At 39.5% G+C, this 24,448-nt stretch overlaps 2 protein-coding genes across 4 annotated transcripts; both read left to right on the top strand.

Moving 5' to 3' along the window:
• Positions 1-657: 657 nt before the first annotated feature.
• On the top strand, positions 658-17,724 carry LOC113065080 (leucine-rich repeat protein SHOC-2-like). 3 transcript variants are annotated; one of them, XM_026236217.1, is made up of 9 exons: positions 658-757; positions 11,919-12,905; positions 13,111-13,248; positions 13,348-13,478; positions 13,577-13,765; positions 13,981-14,103; positions 14,185-14,322; positions 14,467-14,584; positions 14,658-17,724. In XM_026236217.1, exons 2-9 carry the CDS (start codon positions 12,266-12,268, stop codon positions 14,864-14,866), a joined length of 1,686 nt encoding a protein of 561 aa, XP_026092002.1. In that variant the 5' UTR covers positions 658-757; positions 11,919-12,265; the 3' UTR covers positions 14,867-17,724. The 3 variants fall into 3 exon arrangements, with proteins under 3 accessions (XP_026092002.1, XP_026091999.1, XP_026092000.1); XM_026236214.1 differs by lacking the exon at positions 658-757 and adding an exon at positions 2,676-2,834; XM_026236215.1 differs by lacking the exon at positions 658-757 and adding an exon at positions 2,686-2,859.
• A 2,293-nt stretch (positions 17,725-20,017) lies between these two features.
• LOC113065077 (alpha-2A adrenergic receptor) lies at positions 20,018-22,922 on the top strand. The gene is made up of 2 exons (XM_026236207.1): positions 20,018-20,350; positions 20,514-22,922. Exon 2 carries the CDS (start codon positions 20,628-20,630, stop codon positions 21,783-21,785), a length of 1,158 nt encoding a protein of 385 aa, XP_026091992.1. The 5' UTR covers positions 20,018-20,350; positions 20,514-20,627; the 3' UTR covers positions 21,786-22,922.
• Positions 22,923-24,448: the final 1,526 nt, after the last annotated feature.

Genomic DNA, 24,448 nt, shown 5'->3' with positions numbered 1-24,448 from the left:
AGTGAAATAAATAAACTCATTGATTATATTGTAATTATATGACCAGCACCTGTATATGTATGTGTTTATACTCATCATTTTATACTTGCAAACAAAAAGAGAATAATTATAAATGTTATTTCACATAAAATACGCCTAGTTCTAGACATTTATTTATTTATTTCTGTTTTTATATTATTTTATGTTATGATATAGCCTAGTTATTATTTTCTTGTTGGTTTTAAACACACCTGGGTTATATTTAACTTAATATTTATTACTTTTATTGTTATTATGTTGTTAGTTTTAAGACGTATCGGTCAATTTGTAATTGTTGGCTTGAACACCTCTGCGTTATATTTCACTCAACAATGATTATTTTAATTCTTGTCATTTCCATTACTATGGTTATTATTTTATTGTTCGTTTTTAAGATGTACTGGGCACTCCAAAATCATAAGAGAATGATGGGAAATGTTATTTTACACGAATACAGTTATAATAGTATTGTTGTGGGCAAGTGATTAAAGTACTAAATCTCATTGCTTCACGTGTTCAGCTACATCTGAATAAATGCACATTTACGCCAGAAGATTAATTACACGCCTTAATCAGTTCGTGCATGTTTCGATATTTCCAAACAGAAACCAAGCAGAACTGCATAGGTCTCGAGACGCGTCTGTGACGCGTGCGTGTGACGCGCGCTGGGAGGGAACGCGAGCTGCAGCGCTGCTGGAGAGCAGGAGGACACGAGGATGGCGGAGTCACGCGTCCGAAGGTAAATTTCTTTAGAGGCTCTGAGTCGCAGCTTCCGCGGCGCGGGGTTGACGCTCGCCCCGATAGATGTCCGCGTCCGGGGTTCAGTCTCGGAATGGCCGCTGCTTTATGTGTGTGTATAGAATGGGTTGTCTTTTTTTTCTTGCAGAGAGAGATTGAGAGAGAGAGAGAGAAGAGAGAGAGAGAGAGAGAGAGAGAGAGAGAGAGAGAGAGAGAGAGAGAGAGAGAGAGAGAGGTATGCGTGCGGAATGCGTCTGAGCCACCCGACAACTAACAAAAGAGTGATTTGTCCCAAAATGGTCACAGCGTCAGAGTCAACAGAGCTTGACTGACTGATTGTGAGCCTACAATTTAAATACTTATCGCACAAGAACATTTCTTTAAAACTAGAAACAAGTTATATTACATGCACAAAGGACGAAAAAGAAAGAGACACGGTCACAGAAAAAAAAGATACATTAAAAAATAATAAATATATTTATAGGTGTCAGTTCAATACAGAGTAGAGCACGACTGCTAGTGCGCGCGCACGCACACTAGCGATGTGAGATTCGTTAACGAGTTGTTCTTTTGAATCGGATCTTTTCAGTGAATTGATTGAACCGGTTCAAGAAAATTAACCGGTCCGTTTGTTACTTGTTGGCCAAAAAAATTTGACTTAATCCCCAAACTTTTTACTTATTATTATTACTTAATTTTTTTTTTTTTACAATTGGGCTAGTTTTGATTAGCAGTTGTTTCGCAGTCCTGGCCACCCTGAGAGCAGTATGACACTATAATGTCCAGTTATGACATTTTGATTAAAGTTTACAAGGACATAAATGCACAATGAATTGTTCAGATCTATAATATGAATATGTTAAGCTTCGGTGTTGTGGAAAGTTACTTTCAAAAGTAATGCATTACAATATTGTGTTACTTTATAAAAAAAGTACTTAATTAGCCTATGTTATTTTCCGTTGCTTTTACGGAAAGTAATACGTTTTTTTTCTCATCTGCCTAGCTTCATGTTTCTCTCTTCAGAAACAAGCAAACAAAAAAGAACATAGATTTTATATTTATCTAAAGTCATTTTTGCTTAATAGTGGTTGATCATTGAAGGTCAGCAGTAAACAGACTGGTTAATAAAATGGAATTAAATATATAAAGGATATTTTTGTTATTTAACATGTTTGCGCCATGTCCTAAGTTTGCATTGGACTGTTTTTATTCAGTTTGACATGTCTAAAACTTGTTAACTAAAAGTTAACCATCATGTTCTCTCAATATGCGGGCAGCTGTCAGTCAATACATGAGAAAACAAAGTAACTGGCATAAAAAAAAAAAAAAAAAAAAAAAAAAAAAAATTAATAATTTATTACTAGTAGCTTGAAAAAAGTCATCAGATTACGTAATTCACAATACTTGTAATGTATTGGAGTCCCGCACATGGCATGCAGGAAAAAATTGTAGGCTAAATTGTGTGCATTATTTACTAATTCGTTCCCTCTATGTACTAAAACGTGCACACGATTACTATTGCGTTCCCTCGATTGACTATTTAGTTCACTCGATTTATAAATTGTGCACACAATTTACTAATTTTTTCCCTTGATTTGCTAAATCGTGCGCACAATTTAGCAAATTGAGGGAACGCAATAGTAAATCGAGGGAACGCAATAGTCATCGTGTGCACGTTTTAGTACATCGAGGGAAAGAATTAGTAAATAATGCACACAATTTAGCCTACTATCTTTTCTTGCATGTCATGTGTGGGGCTCCGTAGTAATGCTTTCCCCAAACAATATTAGGTTTTTATTTTTACGCTGACTAGCTGTTGGCTGAATCTGGCTCTTTGAACCGATTCTTCTAAACGAACCGTTCGAACGAACCGATTCGCGGAAAGCGAGCCGGACGTTCCATCCCTGACGCACGCGCAGGCCGCGTCTTGAGCTCTTCCCGCTTTGAGCTCGAGGTCTGTTCGGCGGATGACAGTTTGTTTTCACAGGGCCCTGTCTGAAAACAAGAACCAGCGCTTGCACCTTCAGCCACGGGAACCGAGTCTGTTTTCGTCAAGATGAGACCGCTTATTCCCAAATGTACGCGTTTGGTGAGAAGCGTGAGGTGACACTTGTGTTTTGTACAGTTTGTGTGTGTGAGAGCTCGCTAATGCTGTTAGCCGAAGCTGAAGGGTGGCTAATGCTAGCATAGAGATTTCCGTAGCCAGCTTTTTATCTGTCCGTTTGTGCCGTCAGAAATCACGACACAGACTGTTTTCGTGATTGTTTCCTTTAGTCAGCAGTATCGTGTTAGTCGATAACAGTGACAGCTGTGTGGGTGTATATGTGGTTTGATAGCACGGAATAGTTAGCTAGCTAGCTAGCCGTATCCAAACAAACGCCCATCAATCAGCAGACAATACAGATTTTTATTGCTTACCACATTTAAACGTTTTATTACACTTGTAAATGCGCTTCAGGTTAATAATATGGTTTGTTTGTAAACGAAATTAAGCATTTGATGCTTTCGCTGACCAGTTTGCTAAAATCTCTTTATGCTTGTGTGTGTGTGTGTTTGTGTAGAAGTGCATCTGTGGGCTTCTAGGCCTTGTTTGAAAGGCAACAACATATAGTAGAGCCGAGCAATTGAAATTATCATTAAGTAAAATCATAACCTTTCAGGTGTTAAAATAGACTGTATATAACATCCCAAGCTGATGATCAATGTTATAGGCTTGTTTTGTGTGTGTGTGTGTGAGATCACAGTATGGTGCTTTTGTGATTGAACTGTTCTGAGTGCATTTAACAGATCTTTTAGTACTTTCTTTTTTTTTTTTTTTATAAAGAAATATTTTGGGGAAAATCTTTACAGTCTTCACTGCTGTCAAATGATGAAATGATTATGGGACAGGTTTTTAAGCAGAGTCATGCACAATTGTAGGTCACCTCAAATCAAACGTGCATGTGTTTATTTTTTTGACCTTTAGTGTTTAAACTAGTGCTGTCAAAATTAGCGCGTTAACGCATTCGATTAATTTGAAATATTTAACGCGTTAAAAAAAAATAACGCAATTAACGCGGTTGCAGTTTTTTTATTTCCAGTTGTGGCCTATGTGTGTTCAACGTGCAAAGAAATATGGATAAGACCAAGGAAGGACTTTTAGACGGAAAGTTTCAGTATAAAACTCTGCCGGATTACTCTTCAGTCTGCCACAAGAAACATTACTCTTCATTTAGTCTGCCACAAGAAACAGCAACATTAAAATCATGAACTCAGATGTCATTGTTTAAATAAAAAAACAAAAAAAACAATGACTGTAACAGTGCGTAAATCAGACCTTTCTGTAACGCTAACGTTAATAAGCTTAAACAAAAATAACGAAATAATTGTGTAGCGGAGTATTTTTTGTACACAGTGCCGCGAACTGTCAATCACTCCTGTACGCGTGCATCACTGTCCTCCTCAGCTGCAGCAACTTGCGCTCTCTCTCTTCATCAAGCTTTAAAACAAAAAAGGGGACAAAAAGATCATATTGTCTTTGTGCATAGGCTTTAGATTAATTAGATAAATGAATATCTAAATTTGTGCCTTGCCGTCTACGGTATTTTTTTAGAGCTTAGAAAAAAGATGCTGCAGCCAATGAACAGCCAGCGGGGGCTGCAGGACGACTCAACCTCCGCAGACAGTTTTTAATGTTTACCAGACAATAAATACTCAAGATTTTGCTTTAGTATAACTCACAACGAGTTTCACACACCTTCTCCGGCCACGTTGAGTTGTTGACACTTAACAGTGGGAAAAGCGACACATGCGCTATTCACTTGTATAACTTAAGGGTGAATGGGTAATGTAGTTTCTGCTCTGGGTGGGATGAATTAGGAAGCTTGCATTGTGAAGGGCGCTCTGAAAATCGGCAGTGCAGGTAAAAGATTAAAACCTCTATTAAAACAGATGTCCAAATGAGCGTACCGGTACGCTACAAGCACGTTCTGGGCGCACAGAGAGGTGGCGACGGTAAGCTCAAGAGCTATATTTGGAAGTGGCGGTACTGAGTACCGGTGCATACCGGCCCACTTAAAGCACTGGCAATGACTATACTTTGGAATTTTTTTGCAGTCCACTTAGAATTCAACATGGAAATCATTTTTGTTTTTTATTGGCATTGATTGTTTTGAAATTCAAATGGTACTTACATGCCTGTGTTTTTATTTCTGTAATAAATATGGCTTTCAAGCCAACAGTTAATTTGGAGGATATTGATGGTTTATTGCAGGTATGTTGTTTACATGAGAAAATCTGTGTTACAAGTTAAACAAAAATTCCAATAAACAATCATATTTTGAATTTAAATAGTTTCTTTGTCTTGAGTTTACATCAATTATTTACATTTTACATTTAAATATCCAAAAAGTTTCAGTCTTTTAATTGCGATTAATCGCGATTAATCGCGATTAATTTTAAAAAATTGTGCGATTAATTAGTTAATTTTTTTTAATCGATTGACAGCACTAGTTTAAACATAATGTCATCCCTGGGCTTTCTGATGAATATGGCAGATTTATTTCTGGTGATGTATGCAGGACTTGTCCTGTCATTTAGTCTGTTTTAACTCCGCCCCCTGCTAGCTCACATTCATCAGCCCTCACATTTTGAGTGCCACGCCCACATCTAGGTACCCAACAAACAAACAATACATTAAACAAAGTCCCCGCCTTACATCTTTCTATTTCAGTAATTCGTTACATGTAGGTGTGTCACAGACAGAAAAAGAAAATGCTCTCTTTTACATTTAGACACATTCGTATGAATTTGTGCGCTGTACACAAAGTTGCGCTTTGCTCACAAACACTGTTTTATCAGGCATTTAATGCAAGATGAAATGAAAATGACATTCAAAATTTTCTCAAGACAGTCGGTTTCCTTCTGAAATGCAGTGATATAAAAACACCCCGCTGGTTTTTGAAGAAATAATAAACATTAATCAGTCAAAATCAAAATAATATGCACTTGTCAACCCTCTACATTACGACTAAATCTTCCTTCTGGCTACTAAATGATGTATAATATTAGCCAATGGCTAATAAATTCTCAGGATTTACTAGCCAGTGTGTGAGTTGGAGGCTAAGTATAAGTATAGCACAGATATATTTTCACTCGCGAACACTCAGCTGACTCTCCGTAAGGCGATCTGTGCTTTTTTTCAGTTCATCTCAATGGATGCGCAGCGCACCTGTATTTAATGTACCGTAAACTGTAGTGTGAAAGCGCACAAATTGCCGTCGCTTTCTCTCACACACACGCAGAGAGAGAGAAGTGACATGCTACAATTAAACCATATTCTTTGTTGTATTTTACTGGCGAAATAACAGCGTTCCTATGGAAATCTTCAGCTTTTAAGAACAGCCGGGTTTTCCGGTAGTGGGTGGAGTTAATGCGCAAACGCCAATCTCATTGGCTGGCGCTCACCTATTATCGTCCCTGTTTTGATTTCAGAAAATCAGTTTGAGTGAACGCACACAACCTGATTAATATTCATGAATCCAGCAGCTCATTAACCCTTAGTGTTTTTTAGTTCTTATTAGTAGGAATTGTATTATTATTATCATATTTTCAGTATTTTTCCCAAATATTATTATTATTATTATTTTTTTTAACAGAAAAAGCACCACCACCAGTCCAGTTAAAATGTTGAGTTAAAACGACTAATAAGCATTCAAACATGGTTATCAACCAAAAGCTTGACTGACTGGCGAGTAAACTAAAATAATTACTAGCCAAAGACAATTCAATTGCCAAGGTGTCCGTAGAGCGTTGCTTGTAGCTTTAAAAACTTGACCGCAAACTCGTGTGTAAAGAACTCTGAATGTAATTTTCCACAATATATTATATATATTTTACATATATTTCCTAAGAATATACATTTATTGGTAACACTTTAGAATATCGGTCCATTATTTAATGTTAGTTAACTAATTTAGTTAACATGATCTAAGCAAAAATGATCCTTCATCAATCATAGTTTGTTAATTTCAACATTTGCTAATGCATTATTCAAATCAAAAGTTGTGCTTGTTAACATTAGTTAATGCACTGTGAATAAGCATGGACTTACAGTGAATAACTGAATTTTCATTAACTAAAATTAACAAAGATGAGTACAGGAATAAATGTATTGTTCATTGTTTGTTCATGTTAATAAAATAATTAACTAACAGTAACTAATTGACTTATTCTAAAGTGTTTGTGTGTATTTATACATGTAAATATACACAGCTGTAGTTCTTTTTTTAATTAACCAGTTGAAATCTTAAAAAATATCAGCTAAAACTGTCATACCAAGAAGAAGAAAAAAAGAACAATGTGATAAAGCAGATAAATGAGAGACTAGGAAGTAAGCATGGCCATTTTTAGTTGTGTTTGCTCATGTACTTCACATGTAAACCTAGTGTGAGGAGTTTTACACACTTTCTCTTGGCATTTGTACATGTGCATTTTTAGGTCAGATGGATGTTTGGCTATAGGATTCAATTTTGATGCTTTTTTTCAGGATCTTGCACCACATGTGGAACAAAATTAGATTTTTTGACACATTTTTTGTAACTTGTTACAGATTTTCAATTGATACGAACTCTTTTGATAAGCTTAAAAAGTCCCACAATTAGTGTCACTTCTGAGCACTTGTGCCCATCCACGTTAGAAGAGGGAAGAGATGGCTACATATTGTCATAGCCCATGTTTCAAAAGCCAGTAAAGTGATTTTTTTGAGTGTGTGTTTAGTTGGATGGGGTTCTGTGTATTTATTGATCTGCACATGTTTGTTTAGTTTTACTCTTCCCTCATGACAGGCTTGTTCTGTGAAACAGGTGGCTCATTCGGAAGTGGTATCAAGTGGGATTTCTGCGAAATATCACAGCTTTGGGATTTGTAGGGAGCTTATCTGAAGTCGTGTGGGCTTACCTGCATCTAATTTAAAAGAGTCAAGCTATACGAGTGTCAGCATCTAGAGTTGACAGATCCTAAAATGATTCAAAGGCATGGAAGTGGCTGACAAAGCGACCTGTTTATAATGCAAACAAAGCGGTTTTTGACTGCGTATGAAGACGGGTCAGCAGAAACTGCTGCAGATCACTTGTGCACTCTGCTCACCTCAAGATGTAACCAAGATTAGTTTGTGGAAGGTCATGAAACTGAAAGTTATTTTTTCTTATGACGCTTTTCAATTGCATTGTGTGGCTCGGTTTGCGTCTCCACTCTGATTAAGTACTAGGATTGGGTATCGACTGGGTTTTTTATGATACCGGTGCCATATCGATACTTTTAAATAGGGATACACCGGTTGACCGGCCATAAATCGGAACCGGCTGGTTTTTGCTGAAAATACGCGATCGGCAATCGGCCGGTTTTTTGTCTTCTTTCAGCCGATTTTTCCGGAAGCGCGGCCGCGTGCACAGACTACATTGTAATCGTTCGTTATGTCATTTGTGTGGAAGTATTTCGAAATCTGTGCGCAGGACACGGGCAGCCGTTCAACATTGGAAGCGCAGAGCTACACGTCTGAGGCACAGCAGGAAGCGATCAGCCGTTGGGTGTTACTGGCGCACAAATAAGAGTCCCTTTTCTACGCGCACTAAAGCTGCGCGAGCGTATACTGTTACCGGTCCGAGCCCTGAACACGAGTAGACCGTGAAGAGATGTTCAGATCAACTTCTCACGTGTTGGATGAGAAACGAAAAGGACTAAACTGACGAAACTTTTTTTTTTTTTTTTAAGTGCGACTTGCATACACGTTTGAAAAGCTAGAAGTAAACGACAGTTCTGTATAAGATGATTATTTTTATTTTACCTTAAAATTACATCGACTTAATTTGATTTAAAAATCACCTGCTGTAGCACACTGAGAAAAAGTGTTTCATTCGTCCAATTAAAAAAAGATTAGGGTAATGATTCACATCTATATTTTTTACTTGAGAGACTAGTTATTTATTTTTCATTGGCTCAAGTAAAAAAAAATATAGATGTAAATCATTACCCTTTTTTTTATTGGATGAATTTGTATTGAATGTAGGCTATTTACTTTGCAGTTACTGCTGTTAATTTCAGATGGTTGCAGTTATTGTTTTCATTAGCCAAAAGCCAGTTTGGCTTATTAAATACCAAATAAACATCTTGTTTATGCACACTTTCCTTCTTTCTTGTTTGTTGCTTAAAGAAAAAAAAAAAAAAATCGTAAATCGGTATCGGAATCGGCCAGTTTGTTTGTAAAAAATCGGTATCGGAATCGGCCATGAAAAATCATGATCGGTGCATCCCTACATTTAAAAAGGTAACGTGGCTGAACCGATACTAAAAAAAAAAAAAAACATTAAAAAGATTTAATATAAAACCACACATAATGTTTCTACTTTATCTCTGTCAATCAGGATCTTAACGTCACCCTGTCAAAATAAAAGTCCGGTTAAAGACTATTGTTCAGCACAATGTACATAGCCTACTACTAAAAAAAAAAAAAAAAAAATCAAACATTATTATTATTATAATTTTTTAAAGGTTTAATCACACAACATTTCTTACTATTTTTAATAGTAAATCCCCTTTGTTTACCAAAAAGTTAAGTTTGCTTAGTTTTCAATAATTAAAAGATAAATTCAATTAATGTTTTATGTGTTTAAAGTTCAATGTGCATCTCAGAAAATGCTTTATTTAAAATGGCACTTAAATGCACTTAATTCGTCTTTCAACTTTATTGTCGTTGTTCACAGTACAAGTACAGACAGAGAAACAATGGGTAATAATTAAATGTTTATTTTTGATGTATGCATTGCATTCTATGCATTTAAAAAATAAAAATATTTGTTTTTCTAAAAAAGGAAACTTAGTTGTTAATTTTAAGAGACCCAGGAGTCTTATTTTCTCTTGCATAATTAATATTGCACTTTAAGCAAAAACTAATTTTATCCGATTAATCAATGGAATTTTTGGTAGAATACTCTATTACTAAAATTTTCGATAGCTAAAGGCCTAGTTACCAAATTCTGTTTGCTCTAGCTGGATCCAGTCCTTGGCGATAAACAAGAGGGACATCTGCACTTCCTCAACAGACCTCAAAACAGCCATTATTTTGTTGTTTAAATAAAGGTGCAGTCGTTTAAACTGTTGCGTTCATTCAAAAAGTTGAGTTCGATCCTCGCTGGCTGTGCTGATTTAATCTAGCGGGTCTAGTGTGTCGTGTCGCAAGTTCAATGATGCAGGAAGTGGCAAATTCTCTCCGGCAATCAGTGATCAGTGACCAAAAAGCAAGCTGTGCCATACCATGTAGTGGAAAAGCTTCAGGTAACCTCAGTTACACATTCAGTGGTAGTGGAGGTCAGGTAATATTTGACAAATTGCTTCGTTGTAAAGGAATAATGCACCCCAAAAAATGAAAAAGTGCTAAAAATTTAGGCCATCAAAGATGTAGATGAGTTTGTGTTTTCATCAGAACCGATTCTGAGAAATGTAGCATTTTATCACTTGCTAATCAATGGATGCTCTGCAGTGAATGGGTGCCGTCAGAATGATAGTTCAAACAACCGATAAAAACATCCATAGGTAATCCACACCACTCCATTCCATCAGTTAACATATTGAGAAAAGCTGTGTGTTTGTAAAATACAAATCCATCATTAAGGCGTTTTAACTTTTAACCATCACTTCAGTCCAAAATATGAGTCCATAATCCATAATAATGCTTCCTCCAGTGAAAAAGTCCATCCCCTGTTGACTCTCACATCAAAACCCACTACATGTTTGTTCAGAACTGTTTTGGACTTTTTTTTTTTTTATCTTGTAAACAGTACTTAATCTGTGCATATTTCTCTCCTAATTCAGACCGGTCAAATTTTTCACCAGAGAAAACTAATATTTTGGATTATGGATTCGTATTTTAGCTAGAAGCAACATTTTTTATATAAAAACCCCTTAATGATGGATTGGTTTCTTACAGTGACGCAGCTTTACGCTTCACAAGACATTAACTGATGGACTGGAGTGGTGTGGATTATTCTGATGTTTATATCAGCCATTTGGACTCTTATTCTGACGGCACCCATTCACTGCTGATGATCCACTGGTAAACAAGTGATCTAATGCTACATTTCTCCGAATCTGTTCCCATGAAGAAAATTGTGTATATCTCGGATGGTCTGGACTCTGGGGGTACATTTAAAGGAATTTGTATTTTTCCGTGAACAGTTCCTTTAATGTGAGTTTGGTGAACGTGCCATCTGTCAGTATCTTAACATGCGAGTCTTCATGTGCACTCTGAGTATTGCTTTATTATTAATAAAGAATATTTAAATAGTACACCTAAAAATAAAAATCAAGCCATTTGAACTAAACCTGATGTTGTTCTAATGACCGTCTTTCTTTTTAGATCACAAAACAAGTTTTCAAAAAATGTCCTGCATATAATGGCAGTAAAGAGCAAAAGAGTCTTTTTTGGCTACATGTATACTCAAAAAGGGTGCACTGGTGTCATGGCCTCATGAACAGACTGACCCAATGACCAAAGTCAGGGTTTTCTGATTTTAATATTGTTTTTCCATTTAGATTTTGGTTTGTTTTCCAGCAAAACCACATGCCTTCAGAACACTTGGAGAATACTGTGAAAGAATACTGACTTTTCATTTTTGGGTGGACTATGACTTAAACAGTTTTCTTTAGTATGATGACAATCTAAAACCCAGCTGTATTATTTGGGAATCAGACGGGTCCAGTTATGTTTTTGATTAAGAAAGAAAGAAACTGCTTGGCTTGTTCCACATCCTCAAAATGGCTCTAATGCATTCTTATCAGTGAAACGCTCCCAAACCTTTCCTAGTGTAAAAGCAGCCAATGTCGTTTTTCTTCCAGGGTGCTTAATAATTTCCCGCAAATCCTCCAGTAAAGGATCATCTGATGCATCGCCGATTTAATTGCTCTTAATTGCCCGATTGGCTGACCATTGACGGCCTGAAGCTTTCTTCCTGAAAGCACTTGTGGTATAAGCATACAGGAAGGAACTGAATGTTTATTAGTTAGTGGCTCACACGTGAGTCAGAGGAAAGCTCATACCTTTCTCACATCTGAAACCGAACGCAACTTTTGTCTGCAAGTCATTCCCAGCATTATACGTCTGAACTGTAACCGTTTGCTTTGTTTAACAGCCACAGGATGTGAATCCCCACGACCTGTCTGTGTACCACAGCTGTAGCCGAGCCGAGGGAAAGAGTGCAGTTCAAACAGGCATGAGGCTGTTGGCCTCCTCGCCACACCGACTACAACAAACACGCGTCGTCCCAATGACGTTTTAACCCCTGCAGGAGTACACACTGCTTGGTCCACCGAGGCTGGTGAAGAAACACGGGTATGTATGAGCACACGCAGATATAACCGCCCCTCCCTTTGGTTCGACGCCAGAACTACCCTCGATTAACGAACAAAACACAAGAGCGATAGAAAGAGAGCGAGTGACTGAGGGTCCCATGTGCCATTGGGCAGCGGGGCTTTCGCCATGAGCAGTACTCTGGGCAAAGATAAAGACTCTAAGGAGAGGGAACCCAAAGCTGAAGGGAAATCCAAAACCAAAGGGAAAGATGCCAAAGACGGGAAGAAAGACACGAGCGGCGCTTCGCCCGCGGTGGCCTTCACTTTGGACAGCACGATAAAGCGACCCAACCCACCGCCCAGCACGCGCAAAAAATCCAGCAATGCAGAGGTCAGCAAGGAGCTGAACAAGTGCCGAGAGGAGAACTCGACGCGCCTGGACCTGTCCAAGAGGTCCATCCATCTGTTGCCCTCCTCCATCAAGGAGCTGACCCAGCTGACCGAGCTGTACCTGTACAGTAACAAGCTTCAAAGCCTGCCGGCCGAGGTGGGATGCCTGTCGGGGCTGATGACGCTGGCGCTCAGCGAGAACTCTCTCACCAGCCTCCCTGACTCGCTGGACAACCTGAAGAAGCTGCGCATGCTCGACCTGCGGCACAACAAGCTGCGGGAGATCCCAGCTGTGGTCTACCGCGTCACCTCCCTCACCACGCTCTACCTGCGCTTCAATCGGATCACCACCGTGGAGAAGGACATCAAGAATCTGTCCAAACTCACCATGCTCAGCATCCGAGAGAACAAGATCAAACATCTCCCCGCAGAGATCGGTGAGTGACACTTTTCATTTGAACTCTTCAAGGTACATTTCCCTTAGCTTTACATTTGGCATCCTCTAGCAGTCACTTCAAGTTAAACTGACCCATTTTGAACATATTTTAATAACAGTCTAATGTCATTCAAATTTCAGAATGATTAGCAAATCTCAAAATCAGTATCTGTATCATATCAGTTTCCTGCCGGCTTGTGTTGTAGGGGAGCTCTGTAACTTGATCACGCTGGATGTAGCCCACAACCAGCTGGAGCACCTTCCTAAAGAGATCGGGAGTTGCACTCAGATCACCAACCTTGACCTGCAGCACAACGAGCTTCTCGACCTACCGGAGACTATAGGTGAGAATCGCATCTTTATTGCCAAACGGCTCTTGTAAATTAGATTAAATCAACAGTTTACAATTTTGAATCATAAACCGTGATGATTCGCTGCTTTAGGTAACCTGTCGAGTATAAACCGTCTGGGTCTGAGGTACAACCGTCTGTCAGCGATCCCTCGATCTTTATCAAAGTGCCGAGAGCTGGAGGAGCTCAACCTTGAAAACAACAACATCTCAGTGTTACCAGAGGTGAGGCTTAGTTCAGCTCGGTACAGCTTTTAAAAATCAGTGGTTTCAATCGTCCCCTTTTATAAATATTACGTTGGTCCCTGTCCGTTTCTCCTCAGGGTCTTCTCTCCAGTTTGGTGAACCTGACGAGTCTGACGCTGGCACGAAACTGTTTCCAGTCTTACCCAGTGGGCGGCCCGTCCCAGTTCTCCACCATCTACTCACTCAACATGGAGCACAACCGTATCAACAAGATCCCTTTCGGCATCTTCTCTCGAGCCAAAGTGCTCAGCAAGCTCAATATGAAGGTGAGAGCGCATGGACTCAGTCAATGCGGAAGGTGACAAACTCGCCCTGAAGGAGAGACATAACTAGAGACTAGAATTTGGCAGAGGGTTGTTAGTGAGTCTTTTTTTTTTTTTTTGACCTGGACCAATAAGCATCCACCCTAGCATTCCTGTTGCTAGTTTTGCATGCCCAAGCAAGAAATTATAATACCATTTTTTTAAAACTATTTTTACAGGACAACCAGTTGACGTCTCTTCCGCTGGATTTTGGGACGTGGACCAGTATGGTAGAGCTAAACCTGGCAACAAACCAGCTCACCAAGATTCCAGAGGACATCTGTGGACTGGTGTCTTTAGAGGTGACCCTCTTCTGTATTTTACCATCACTCACATTCTTGCCGTTGTGTTTTAGCTCATGGTTTTTCCTTTGGTACCTTCAGGTCCTCATATTGTCCAACAATCTCCTGAAGAAGTTGCCTCATGGGATAGGAAACTTACGGAAACTGCGAGAGCTTGACTTTGAAGAGAACAAACTGGAGTCCCTCCCGAATGAGATCGCATACCTTAAGGATCTGCAGGTAAGCAGGTTTTTCAAGCCAGTGCAGTTGGAGTTTGTTTTGTTAGTGTGTTGCTAAGCTAACAAAGCGAAACACTCGCTCGTAAACAAATGGTATAGATGCTGTTATAGTGGTTGGTGTGAAACCCTTTTTTTTTTTTTGCAGAAACTTGTGTTGACCAATAATCAGCTGAACACTTTGCCGAGAGGAATCGGTCACCTGACCAACCTGACATACCTGGGCTTGGGAGAGAACCTGCTGCAGCACCTACCTGAGGAGATCGGTACGAGCTCACCGCTGTCCTCAAACGCACACATACACTGCTCGCTTACACCCTCTCTCTCTCTAACCCTCAGGTACACTGGAGAACCTGGAGGACCTGTACCTGAACGACAACCCTAACCTGCACAGTCTGCCGTTCGAGCTGGCGCTGTGCAGTAAGCTGTCCATCATGAGCATCGAGAACTGCCCCCTCAGCCACCTCCCGCCGCAGATCGTCGCCGGAGGCCCGTCCTTCATCATCCAGTTCCTCAAGATGCAGGGTCCCTACCGCGCCATGGTCTGAGACGGCTCGCACACGACGTTACCTTCGTCGTCATTGTATCTAGGACAAGAAACTGCGTAACTGGCTTCCTATCGGTGGAAGAGTCAAAGCCAGTTAGGTCTCCTTAGAAAACAATGTCTAGACTTCACTTGCCAAAATCAGTGTACATTAATGATTCTGAAGAGGCGCTCTTAAAGAAAAAAAAAGTTTGTCATTTTGCCAATTTATTGAAAGTCATTACAGGGGTTTCGACGCCAGGAAACAGTTGTATGCAAAAACAGAACAATTCATTTTTGCTGCTCCCGCCATACTGTATGTGAGAGGTTTTATGTTTTTTCATTTTTTTTTGTCATCCCACAACCAAAAGATTTGTATTGTACAGAGCACCTGTTTTGGAAGCATTGAACAAATTTTAGTTCTTCTTTTTTTTTTTTCTATTACTATGAATTAATTGTAGAATCGTGCCTATTCAGTGCAGTTGGGTGGTTTGTGTCTGAACATTATTAGCCGAGAAGTTTTTAATGCAACAAGGATGAATTTACAAAAGTATAATTTATTCCGTAATTCATACTGTCGATTTATTTTGTCGCGCCCTTTTTGGAAACATTCATTCCTCTTCGCTGTCAGGACGTGTTGGTGCGTTCGAGGTTTTAAAACGATGAATCCACAATTCTTTTTTTTTTCTGTGAAGTAACATGAATCGCAGATGTTTTTTTGATAGCAGCCTGTCTAGCGCGTCTCTGTTCTGGACGTGGGGTTTGTGATTGTCCACAGGTTTGCGCTCTGCTCATGTCCTGTCGGTGAGAGCAGCATCTAGGAATCGGGTGCTGAACAGTGCTAGCAGTTAAAGGCCAAGCGCCCATTCAACATCACTTCTGTCCTCTTCTTAAATTCCACATTTGAAGGATTTCCTGGTCAGTGTCATCGGACCGGTTGAAACCATTCCCTCTGATTTTCTGCTCTTTTAAATCCACAGAATATTAAACAGTGGTCACCAGGGGGGTTTGAACCATTTGTCCCACATACCGCTCTTCTTATGCTGCTGCTTCTAATGCACTTTGTATTGATATTCGGCATCCCCCTCAAGTAAAAGGGTCGCGGTATTTCATGTTACCGATTAAACATATGGAAGGGGGCATTTATTATTATTATTATTTCTGAAGTGTTTTATTTGAGTTCTCGATCATGTACGTTTTAAAACCGTAAATGAAAACGTTTGCCTCAGCAAATTCGAACTATAACATTCTCTTAAGAACTTATTTTCTTTTCTCAAGGCTTTGATGCCTTTTCTCTTTATTAAATGTTTTGATTTAAACTTCTGACTAGTTTGTGTTTCTATATATTTAAAACCTCATATCGGTTTCAAATGGTGCAGATCATCAAAGTATTGCCATTAAAAACCCAAATGTGGCCATTATACATATTTGCAAACTTTTATTCCGCCTTTACAACGTCGTTTTGTTCTTGATGGAAGTTCTTTTGGTTTAGTATTATATATATATATATCAAGTGACTGTAAATTTCCGCCTCCACTTTAGTCGATCAAGCCAAATGTATTTTGTGTTGTGTCCACATTTTCTCTTTTTTTTTTTTTCTTTGTTTACATTTCCTCGCTCTTTCCTTCGATTCGTAAGGACATTGTGCACATCGGCGGCAGTGGAAAGGCTTCGGAGAGGCACTTCGCGTTCGTGGGGCCATGACAAGGACACAAACCGCTGCTTTTTTAATCAAACCAGCAGAACCTGTTGCTGCTTATGGACCTCCTAGAAACGTAATGCTGTAAAAGAACCGGCCCGCGCGAGACGTCACGGACTGGCTTCACGGGCCGGTTTCTACCAGCACAGACGTTCTGCCACAGACGAAATCCCTCTGGACCTGCTCGGTGCATATCTTGCACCTGATGCAGATGCTGAATAAAACACACAAAAACGACAAACATTGTAAAAAGGGCTTTCTCTGTTCATGCTTAACTATACACCAGAAGCATTGCATTCCTGGTTTTGTATAAAAGCTTTCTTTTGTGTGAGTGCGTATGAGTGTGTGTGAGGGAATAGTTAGATGTTAACAAAATGGAATTGTTATGTGACAATAAATGCCTTTGAGTACTTCAAGTGAGACGTGCATTAGGGACGTGGCCTTGTGACGTGTCCCATTTAAGTTTAATTTTGTCCCCGCCTCAGCATTCATATGCCATTTATTGCAGGGGAGGTGGGCTGGATTTAACGTAGGTTAACAGTATGATCGGATGAGAGTGCATCACAAATCAGGAATGTAGTCAAAAAAGACAATACATACATAATAATTGTACTTTTAATGGTGAATACTGACAGCGCGGTTATAATCAGCCGAGGTGGCGATTTTAATTTTGATCTTGTATTTTTCTGGTGAATCCTTATGATTGGAGTTTTTTATATATATTGTCTGTGCATTTAGGTCATATAAATTGTATAATGAAGGTCATTTTCCATGGTTTTGTTTTTTATTTTTTTATTTTAAACATAGGAATATTATGTTTTTCTGCATTTTTTTTTCTTGCCTTGATATGTGTAGGAAACCAGAATGTTTATTTTCTTTCATTTTTTTTTTCCATAATTGTCTGGTTGGTTGGACAGGGATGTAAAAAAAAATACACACGATAAAAATGTTGCTCTTTCTTAACTGCAAAATGTTTTTTTTTCCTTTCTCTCTGACAGTTCATAGGGTATCAAGTGTTGTGCGGACATGTCTAACGTACTTTTCTCTAGAAAAACAGCCTTAAAGGTGACTCTAGGTTTCTTTGTTTCTGACTCCGCGCGAGCGAGTAACAGGACACTCTTCCATCAGATCAAGTCTTTGCTTTGATGAGCATTCTTCAAATAAATGTTAATTTGACTGCCTTATGAATGTCAAATGTGCTCCTCTCTCATATATATATAATATTATAATGACCTTTCATGCAGTGTGTGACGCACAGCTCTTAGTGAATGAAAACATCTGCAGTTTTAAATCTGAAAGGGCACCGTGTATGGAGTTATTGTCTCTCAAAAGAAAGAGTCGAGGCTGAATCATTGAAACGAGTCGTTTTTAAAACGATTCCCAAGCCTAATGTTGACGTCAACATGAAACATTAGCATATTGCCCGCCCACTTGGTCTGAATGAAACTGCAAAGTCATTATTTGACACTAGGGGGCGCTTTTGGAGCGTAAAAATAGATGTTTCCTTGGTAACATTGTAAACAAAGCAGCACTGCACTCACAAACACTGCTTTATCAGGCATCAGATGCAATGAAAATGAGACAAATCGAACCAATCACCGCAGATTAGCATCATGCAAAGAAGGGGTTTGAGAAAATATAATAGTGAAACGAATCATTTGGGAGTCGTTGAGCAAGTAAAGAAAAGAATAACTACATATTTTTAGGGCCGGGACTCGATTAAAAAAATTAATCTAATTAATTAGAGGCTTTTTAATTAATTAATCGAAATTAATTGCATTTTAATCGCATATACATATTTGACCTGAGAACAGTGAGAAGTATTTTTTTTTTCACATGGATTTATAGTATACCATTGAATAAAGACTGAATACATAAGCTTAAGCAACAAAATATTGTTTATTTTTGTTCAACCAAGTCTAGCAGACCAGTGCAATTTTTGCCATGAAGTGTAGCAATAGCATATTTAGAAACAATTTAGAAATAGTACATTTCAGAAATTCAGGAAGCTTATAGGTGCTGGAACCTTCTGTAAAGTGTTTTTCAAGTAAAACACAATACTGTCAATTACATTCAGAACATTGGAAACACTGACTATTAGAAAACATCTCTCTGTTGCTTCAGAGGCCATAACATACTAAGTCCAACTCTCAATAACCTTGGCCAAAACAATAAAGAGTTCAACATAAACTGTTGCACCAACAAAATAATACATAGTTCAACATAAAGTGTAAAGTCCACGCTAGCTGCTATATGTTTTGCGTTGAGGTGATACTTGAGGTTCGATCATGTGCTGCGGTGATATGCGAACGCTAGTTGGTGCTTCAGTAGCTATAATCGGTCCGCCGAAACTCAACCAGTGAGAAAAATAATAAAATTGTAACTAATTTTAACCGCGGTGCAAAAATAAGTTATAAAAAATGCGGGAAATGTTTTTCTGTAACTAATTAATCTTAATTAACGCGTTATTTTTTGTGTAATTAATTAATCTCAATTAACGCGTTAAAGTCCCGGCCCTACATATTTAAAAAAATGGAAAGTGTTTTTTGACCTTACATGCATGTCAACCTGTTGTTAGGGACTCCCAAACCCAAATATGAACCTTTCATTACCCATAATAGGGGCACTTTAAAACTAAATGTAAATATTCTTAACTGATGAGTTTAAAATGATATTGAATTAAAACATCCCAAAAATGACCAGCATATGTGAGAACTCCTATACTGCTTAAAAAGCATCCCATGATGAGATGGAGAATTTGTTTTACACTGCTCACATTTGTTCACTACATAATTCCCATCTATCATCTCTGGTCTATCCCATTTTTGCCTTCCTCCCATTTATTAAAATCTAAAAGTTATTAAAATGTAAATTAATTTTTAGACTGGTACTTGTACTTAAGTAAATAAATGTAATGGTACTTTTGTACTCTTTCCACTTCTGCAAGCTCATCAAGGTCTTCGAAACTGCCATAAAGCTACAGCCAGGTACTTCTGCTCGGGATTAAAGCTTAAATCTGCAGTAAAGTGCATCTCAGCGGCCAGAGTTTCCCGTGTAAATACATACAGTGTGAATACAGCGTGCTTGTGTTTCCGGAAGGTGTCGCTGTTTCCTCGCTCCAGCTGCATTGTTTACATCTTTCTCATTCATCACTTCTCCTCATCCTTTAAAAACTATTTCCAGTAAAGTGTTCAGATATTATTAGGGATCCCACGGACATGGAAATGTGAGGGAATTGTAAAAAGGTTGGTTTTCAGCCATATATTATTAAATTGTAACTGTATAAAAACAAGCGTGTATTTATTTTTAGACCAATAAATCCATGATAATTTATCAATGATAAATAGTTTACTATCTCTTGTTCAGGCAAACACTACGACAAGTAATTTAATTGATTTAAACCAGTCAGGCGCGTTTAAAATGTGTTTTCAGTGGTTTCTGGACACGCTTTTCCCGCCGCGCCTCTCTTGGTGGCTGCTAAACAACGTGGATTTGGAGGAAAGAGGGCGGGGCTTGCGAGGGAGGTCGTTTAGAACGCGCGCGCACTCACACTCTGCCAGGCGCCGGTCTCTCCCGCGCACACACGCAGCGCGCGCACAGCAGGCACACGTGCTCGCGCCTCGATTAGCTCCGTGCGCGCACAGCTGATTTGAGCGCTGGTGATGAAGCGCCGTCTTCACATGCTCCACCGACGAGATGCGAGAAATTAATCACGCCGTTTTTCTCATGCTGGGCGACTTAGTTACACTCTGAGGAAAGATTTCTTGGATTCATAAGTTGGTGCTTCGTATCAGGCTTTTTTTCTCTAAGGTAAGGTCCATTCCTGTCGTACTTTTTGCTGCGAGTTGTGGTATTTTTGAACAAAGTGTGAGAAATAAATCGATTATATTTCTTAATATTATTACTTACCTTTGTTTCTATAAATATATATGATTATTATTGAAATTTAAATTGTTTTTCCTCTTTTTTTTAGATGACAAAATGACCAAAAAAGTCACTTTGGTCTTCAATAATATGGAAAAAATGACGTGTCATCAACCAAAAACATAATTTCAGTTGTGAGAGGAAGAGCTTGGTATTCTCAGCAATGAGGTGTGACAATTCGACCAATGGGACAGATACGCCATACACCCTGCTGGTGGCCCTTCCTATGAGCGTCCTGGTGGGGCTCCTCATCCTCCTCATTGTCTTTGGCAATGTGCTGGTGATCATCGCCGTGTTCACGAGCCGGGCTCTCCGGGCTCCTCAGAACCTGTTCCTGGTGTCGCTGGCCTCCGCTGATATACTGGTGGCCACTCTGGTGATGCCGTTCTCGTTGGCGAATGAGCTGATGGGATGCTGGGTCTTCGGACAGGTTTGGTGCGAAATCTACCTGGCTTTGGACGTTCTTTTCTGCACGGCCTCGATCACTCACCTGTGCGCCATCAGTCTGGACAGGTACTGGTCGATCACGCAAGCCATCGAGTATAATCTCAAGCGCACGCCGCAACGAATCAAGCGCATTATTTTTATAGTCTGGATCATCGCCGCCGTGATCTCCTTCCCGCCTCTGATCACCATGAAGAAGGAAGAGGGGAACACCTGCAAAATCAACGAAGAAAAATGGTACATTGTCTCCTCTTCCATCGGCTCGTTTTTCTTGCCCTGCATCATTATGGTCCTCGTTTACATCCGAATCTACCAGATCGCCAAGAAGAGGACCAGAGCGCCCCCTGGGGACCGGAGGAAAAAGGACGCCGGCAAGAAGGAGAACGACCCCCATGAGAAGCTCAACGGGAATCCCAACCCTAAACCGGACATCAAGGGTGAGATAAACGGCGTGGACATGGAGGAATCGTCCTCCTCGGACCACAAGGTCTCCAACCCCTGCTCCCTCAAGAAGAAGAGCTCCAAAGGAAAGACCAAGCTGAGCCAAATCAAACCGGGGGACGGCGACAAGCACGAGGTCCTTCAGACCACCAAGACCAGCAGGTGGAAGGGTCGTCAAAACCGGGAGAAGCGCTTCACGTTCGTGCTGGCGGTGGTCATAGGCGTGTTCGTCGTCTGCTGGTTCCCGTTCTTCTTCACTTACACGCTGACCGCATTCTGCAAAAGCTGTGTGCCGGAAACTCTCTTCAAGTTCTTCTTCTGGTTCGGCTACTGCAACAGCTCCCTCAATCCCATTATATACACCATCTTCAATAACGACTTCCGAAGATCCTTCAAGAAGATCCTCTGCCGGAGAGATAACAGGAGAGGGGTGTGAATGGGTTGCTTTTTCTTTTAGCCAGTGCAATTCATCGCCCGGCGTTTATAGGAAGTACTTGTGTACAGTAAGCCAACGTGTCTGAAGAGGAAAAAACGGACTCTTTCCGTGCTTTGTACAATCGCGACAATGCATGATTATGCAATTAGGGCACTATTCAGATTCGTCCATTTCTGAAGTGTATTGTTGTGTCGTTCTTGATATACAGTGAGTTGGTGTGGTTTCGTAATTCTGGTAATTAGGCATCCGCCAACGTGGGGGGGGGGGACGTAGTCAAAGACAGTGCATCACAAACCATGCCGGATGCTGATTAAAATGTGAATTATTATTATTTTTTTAAATGTCAAAGCACTACAAACTTGGCCTTCAAGCTTCATAATGTGCTGCAAAACTGTTGTTGCAACGTGCACGTCGATGTGTTTTCTCGCAGGGCCCCGTTTATTTTCCCTGACATATTGCGTAATTAATTGTGAAGGTGTTGATATTGTTCGGTGGATTTATTGTATTTTTTTTTTATCCTTGCCAGTAACGGTTCATTTGAAATCTGGCTGTGGACCATTAAGCAAAACGAGGTTGAGCTCGTCTGACTGGAAACTGACAGACCGGTGTCACAACAGATTTCTCCGGCTTCTGATGTACTTTATATCTGTCACCATAGACATAATGGATGGATCTTTAGTATGACAACACAAGGGATAGTGTCAGCCTGCGACTGATAAACTGTGTCAAACGGCCTGGCAGATTTATAGAAGTGCACAACAAAATAAAGTGGAATATTTAGCAGGATATCGAATGACTGGCAACAGAGTTTCTCCAGGACAAGATGAGGTCAGGTGGTTTTTTTCCTCTTCGGGATGCGTGTAGTGTCCCCAGATCCAGTTGTGGAGAGATAGAGTGAGTGTCCAGTCCAACTGGATGTAAACCAAGGTCTTGAATGACATCTACAAAACTACCTGTCACTGTGCGTTATTGCCATAGCTCAAAAACCTATGTATGGCTCACTTCAATATATTGGTTTTCCGTTTGTGCTTTCAACGTGTTCAACCATTGAGGTCTGAGAAACAAAACAAAAAAAATGGTGTAAGCACATATAAAGAGAGAAGAAAAAAAAACACTCAAAAAATATAAATAATAAAAAGTGCAGAGCCTTTTTTCCTTTTTTTTTGTCTGTCTGTAATCATTCTGGAAAGGCAACTGGAGAATGTTTTCTAATGAAAAGCAAAGCTCCACTTACGGGATCAGACTCTGAAAGAGCTGAATGTGTCTTCACAAAAGCAGAAATTGTGTTTACAGCAATGCGTTTACAATGGAAACAAAGCGCTGACTGGGATAAATACCAAAATACACAGTTTTGAAAGTTTAAAAACAAAAACGAAGCAATTTTATGTAGCTATAGACCGATTCCTGACTGACAGCATCAACTAGATTATTCTAGGAAAGACTTTGAGTGACATGCAAACTGACCAATCACGCGTTAATCTGCTAAATATTCCTCTAACTCTCTTATTTTGTACCTTTTCTAAGCTTTGATAATCGTATGGAATTGCTCAATCTCCTCGGCTTTCTCACATTTAATGAACAAATGAGAAAAGTTGCGATTATCTCGTCAGTTTTAATTATTTCGCCCGTCTCTCAGCTCAGTTTGACTCGAATGTCTCAGTTGACCGTTCACCCCAGAAACCCGGTCGATTGTGTGCCTGTTTGCTCTGCATGTGATTTACGCATTTCATTTTTTCCCCCCTCAGAGCAAATTCAGGAATAGCATTTAACAAAAAGCGTAAAAAACCGCGCCCGCGGTGAAGATCCCCAGTGGCAGCGATACATTTATATGCTGGAGAGAGTGTACAGAGACCTTCATAATTATGATGGATCGAGATAATTTAATCTCTTTTATAATCATCATTAAATCGTCAAGACAGCGGGGTGATAATTACGAAATTTAAAATAAGGTTTTATTACACGGACCTGTAGCGCCGGTCCCGAACCTTTTACGAACTGACATAAAAGCATTAAATGGGAACCCTAAAGATATGGCAGCCCCACAGCGTTTGAGATATGTGACCTGATGTGAGCTGGAGGGGGCGTGATCCTGCGGGCCGTCCTGAAGAGTGTGTGGGAGACCAGAGAGACGCTGATGGACACGGACGTTCAGTGGGAGTGCAGGGGGTTGTATTGATGAGCTGCACTTCAAAAGTGTGAAGGAGGGTGTTTGGTCAACTTTGAGAGAGAGAGAGAGAGAAACTTGATAGTTAATTACATCAGCGCAGGTGAGGGCTGAGAGGATTTTCAATTGCTAGTTTGACAGAGACAGGGCTGTGAATAAAATCAATCAGACAAACAAGTAATATTTTATTATTTTTATTTAACAATTGTAATAATAATATGAATTATTATTATCAGGGAAGGTTTCATGCCACTCTTCAATGAACAGACCCCAATAATTCTGGACAAAACAGTGCTTATGTCTTTGAAATGATTGGTTCTTTTTACTTTTGTGTTGACAAATAACAGACTACATGTTTTATGATAATTTCCTTGGTGTTTATGAAAAAAGAATCACAATAATTATTAGAATTTAATGTTTAGAAAAAAAATATATAATATCAATTTTAAATAATAATAATGATTATTAATATTATCTTATAGATACCTTTGTACAATTA

Source organism: Carassius auratus, chromosome 47, assembly GCF_003368295.1.
Source record: "Carassius auratus strain Wakin chromosome 47, ASM336829v1, whole genome shotgun sequence".
Taxonomy (NCBI): domain Eukaryota; kingdom Metazoa; phylum Chordata; class Actinopteri; order Cypriniformes; family Cyprinidae; genus Carassius; species Carassius auratus.
Note: the sequence above shows the minus strand (reverse complement) of the source record. Positions and strands in the feature narration are given on the sequence as shown.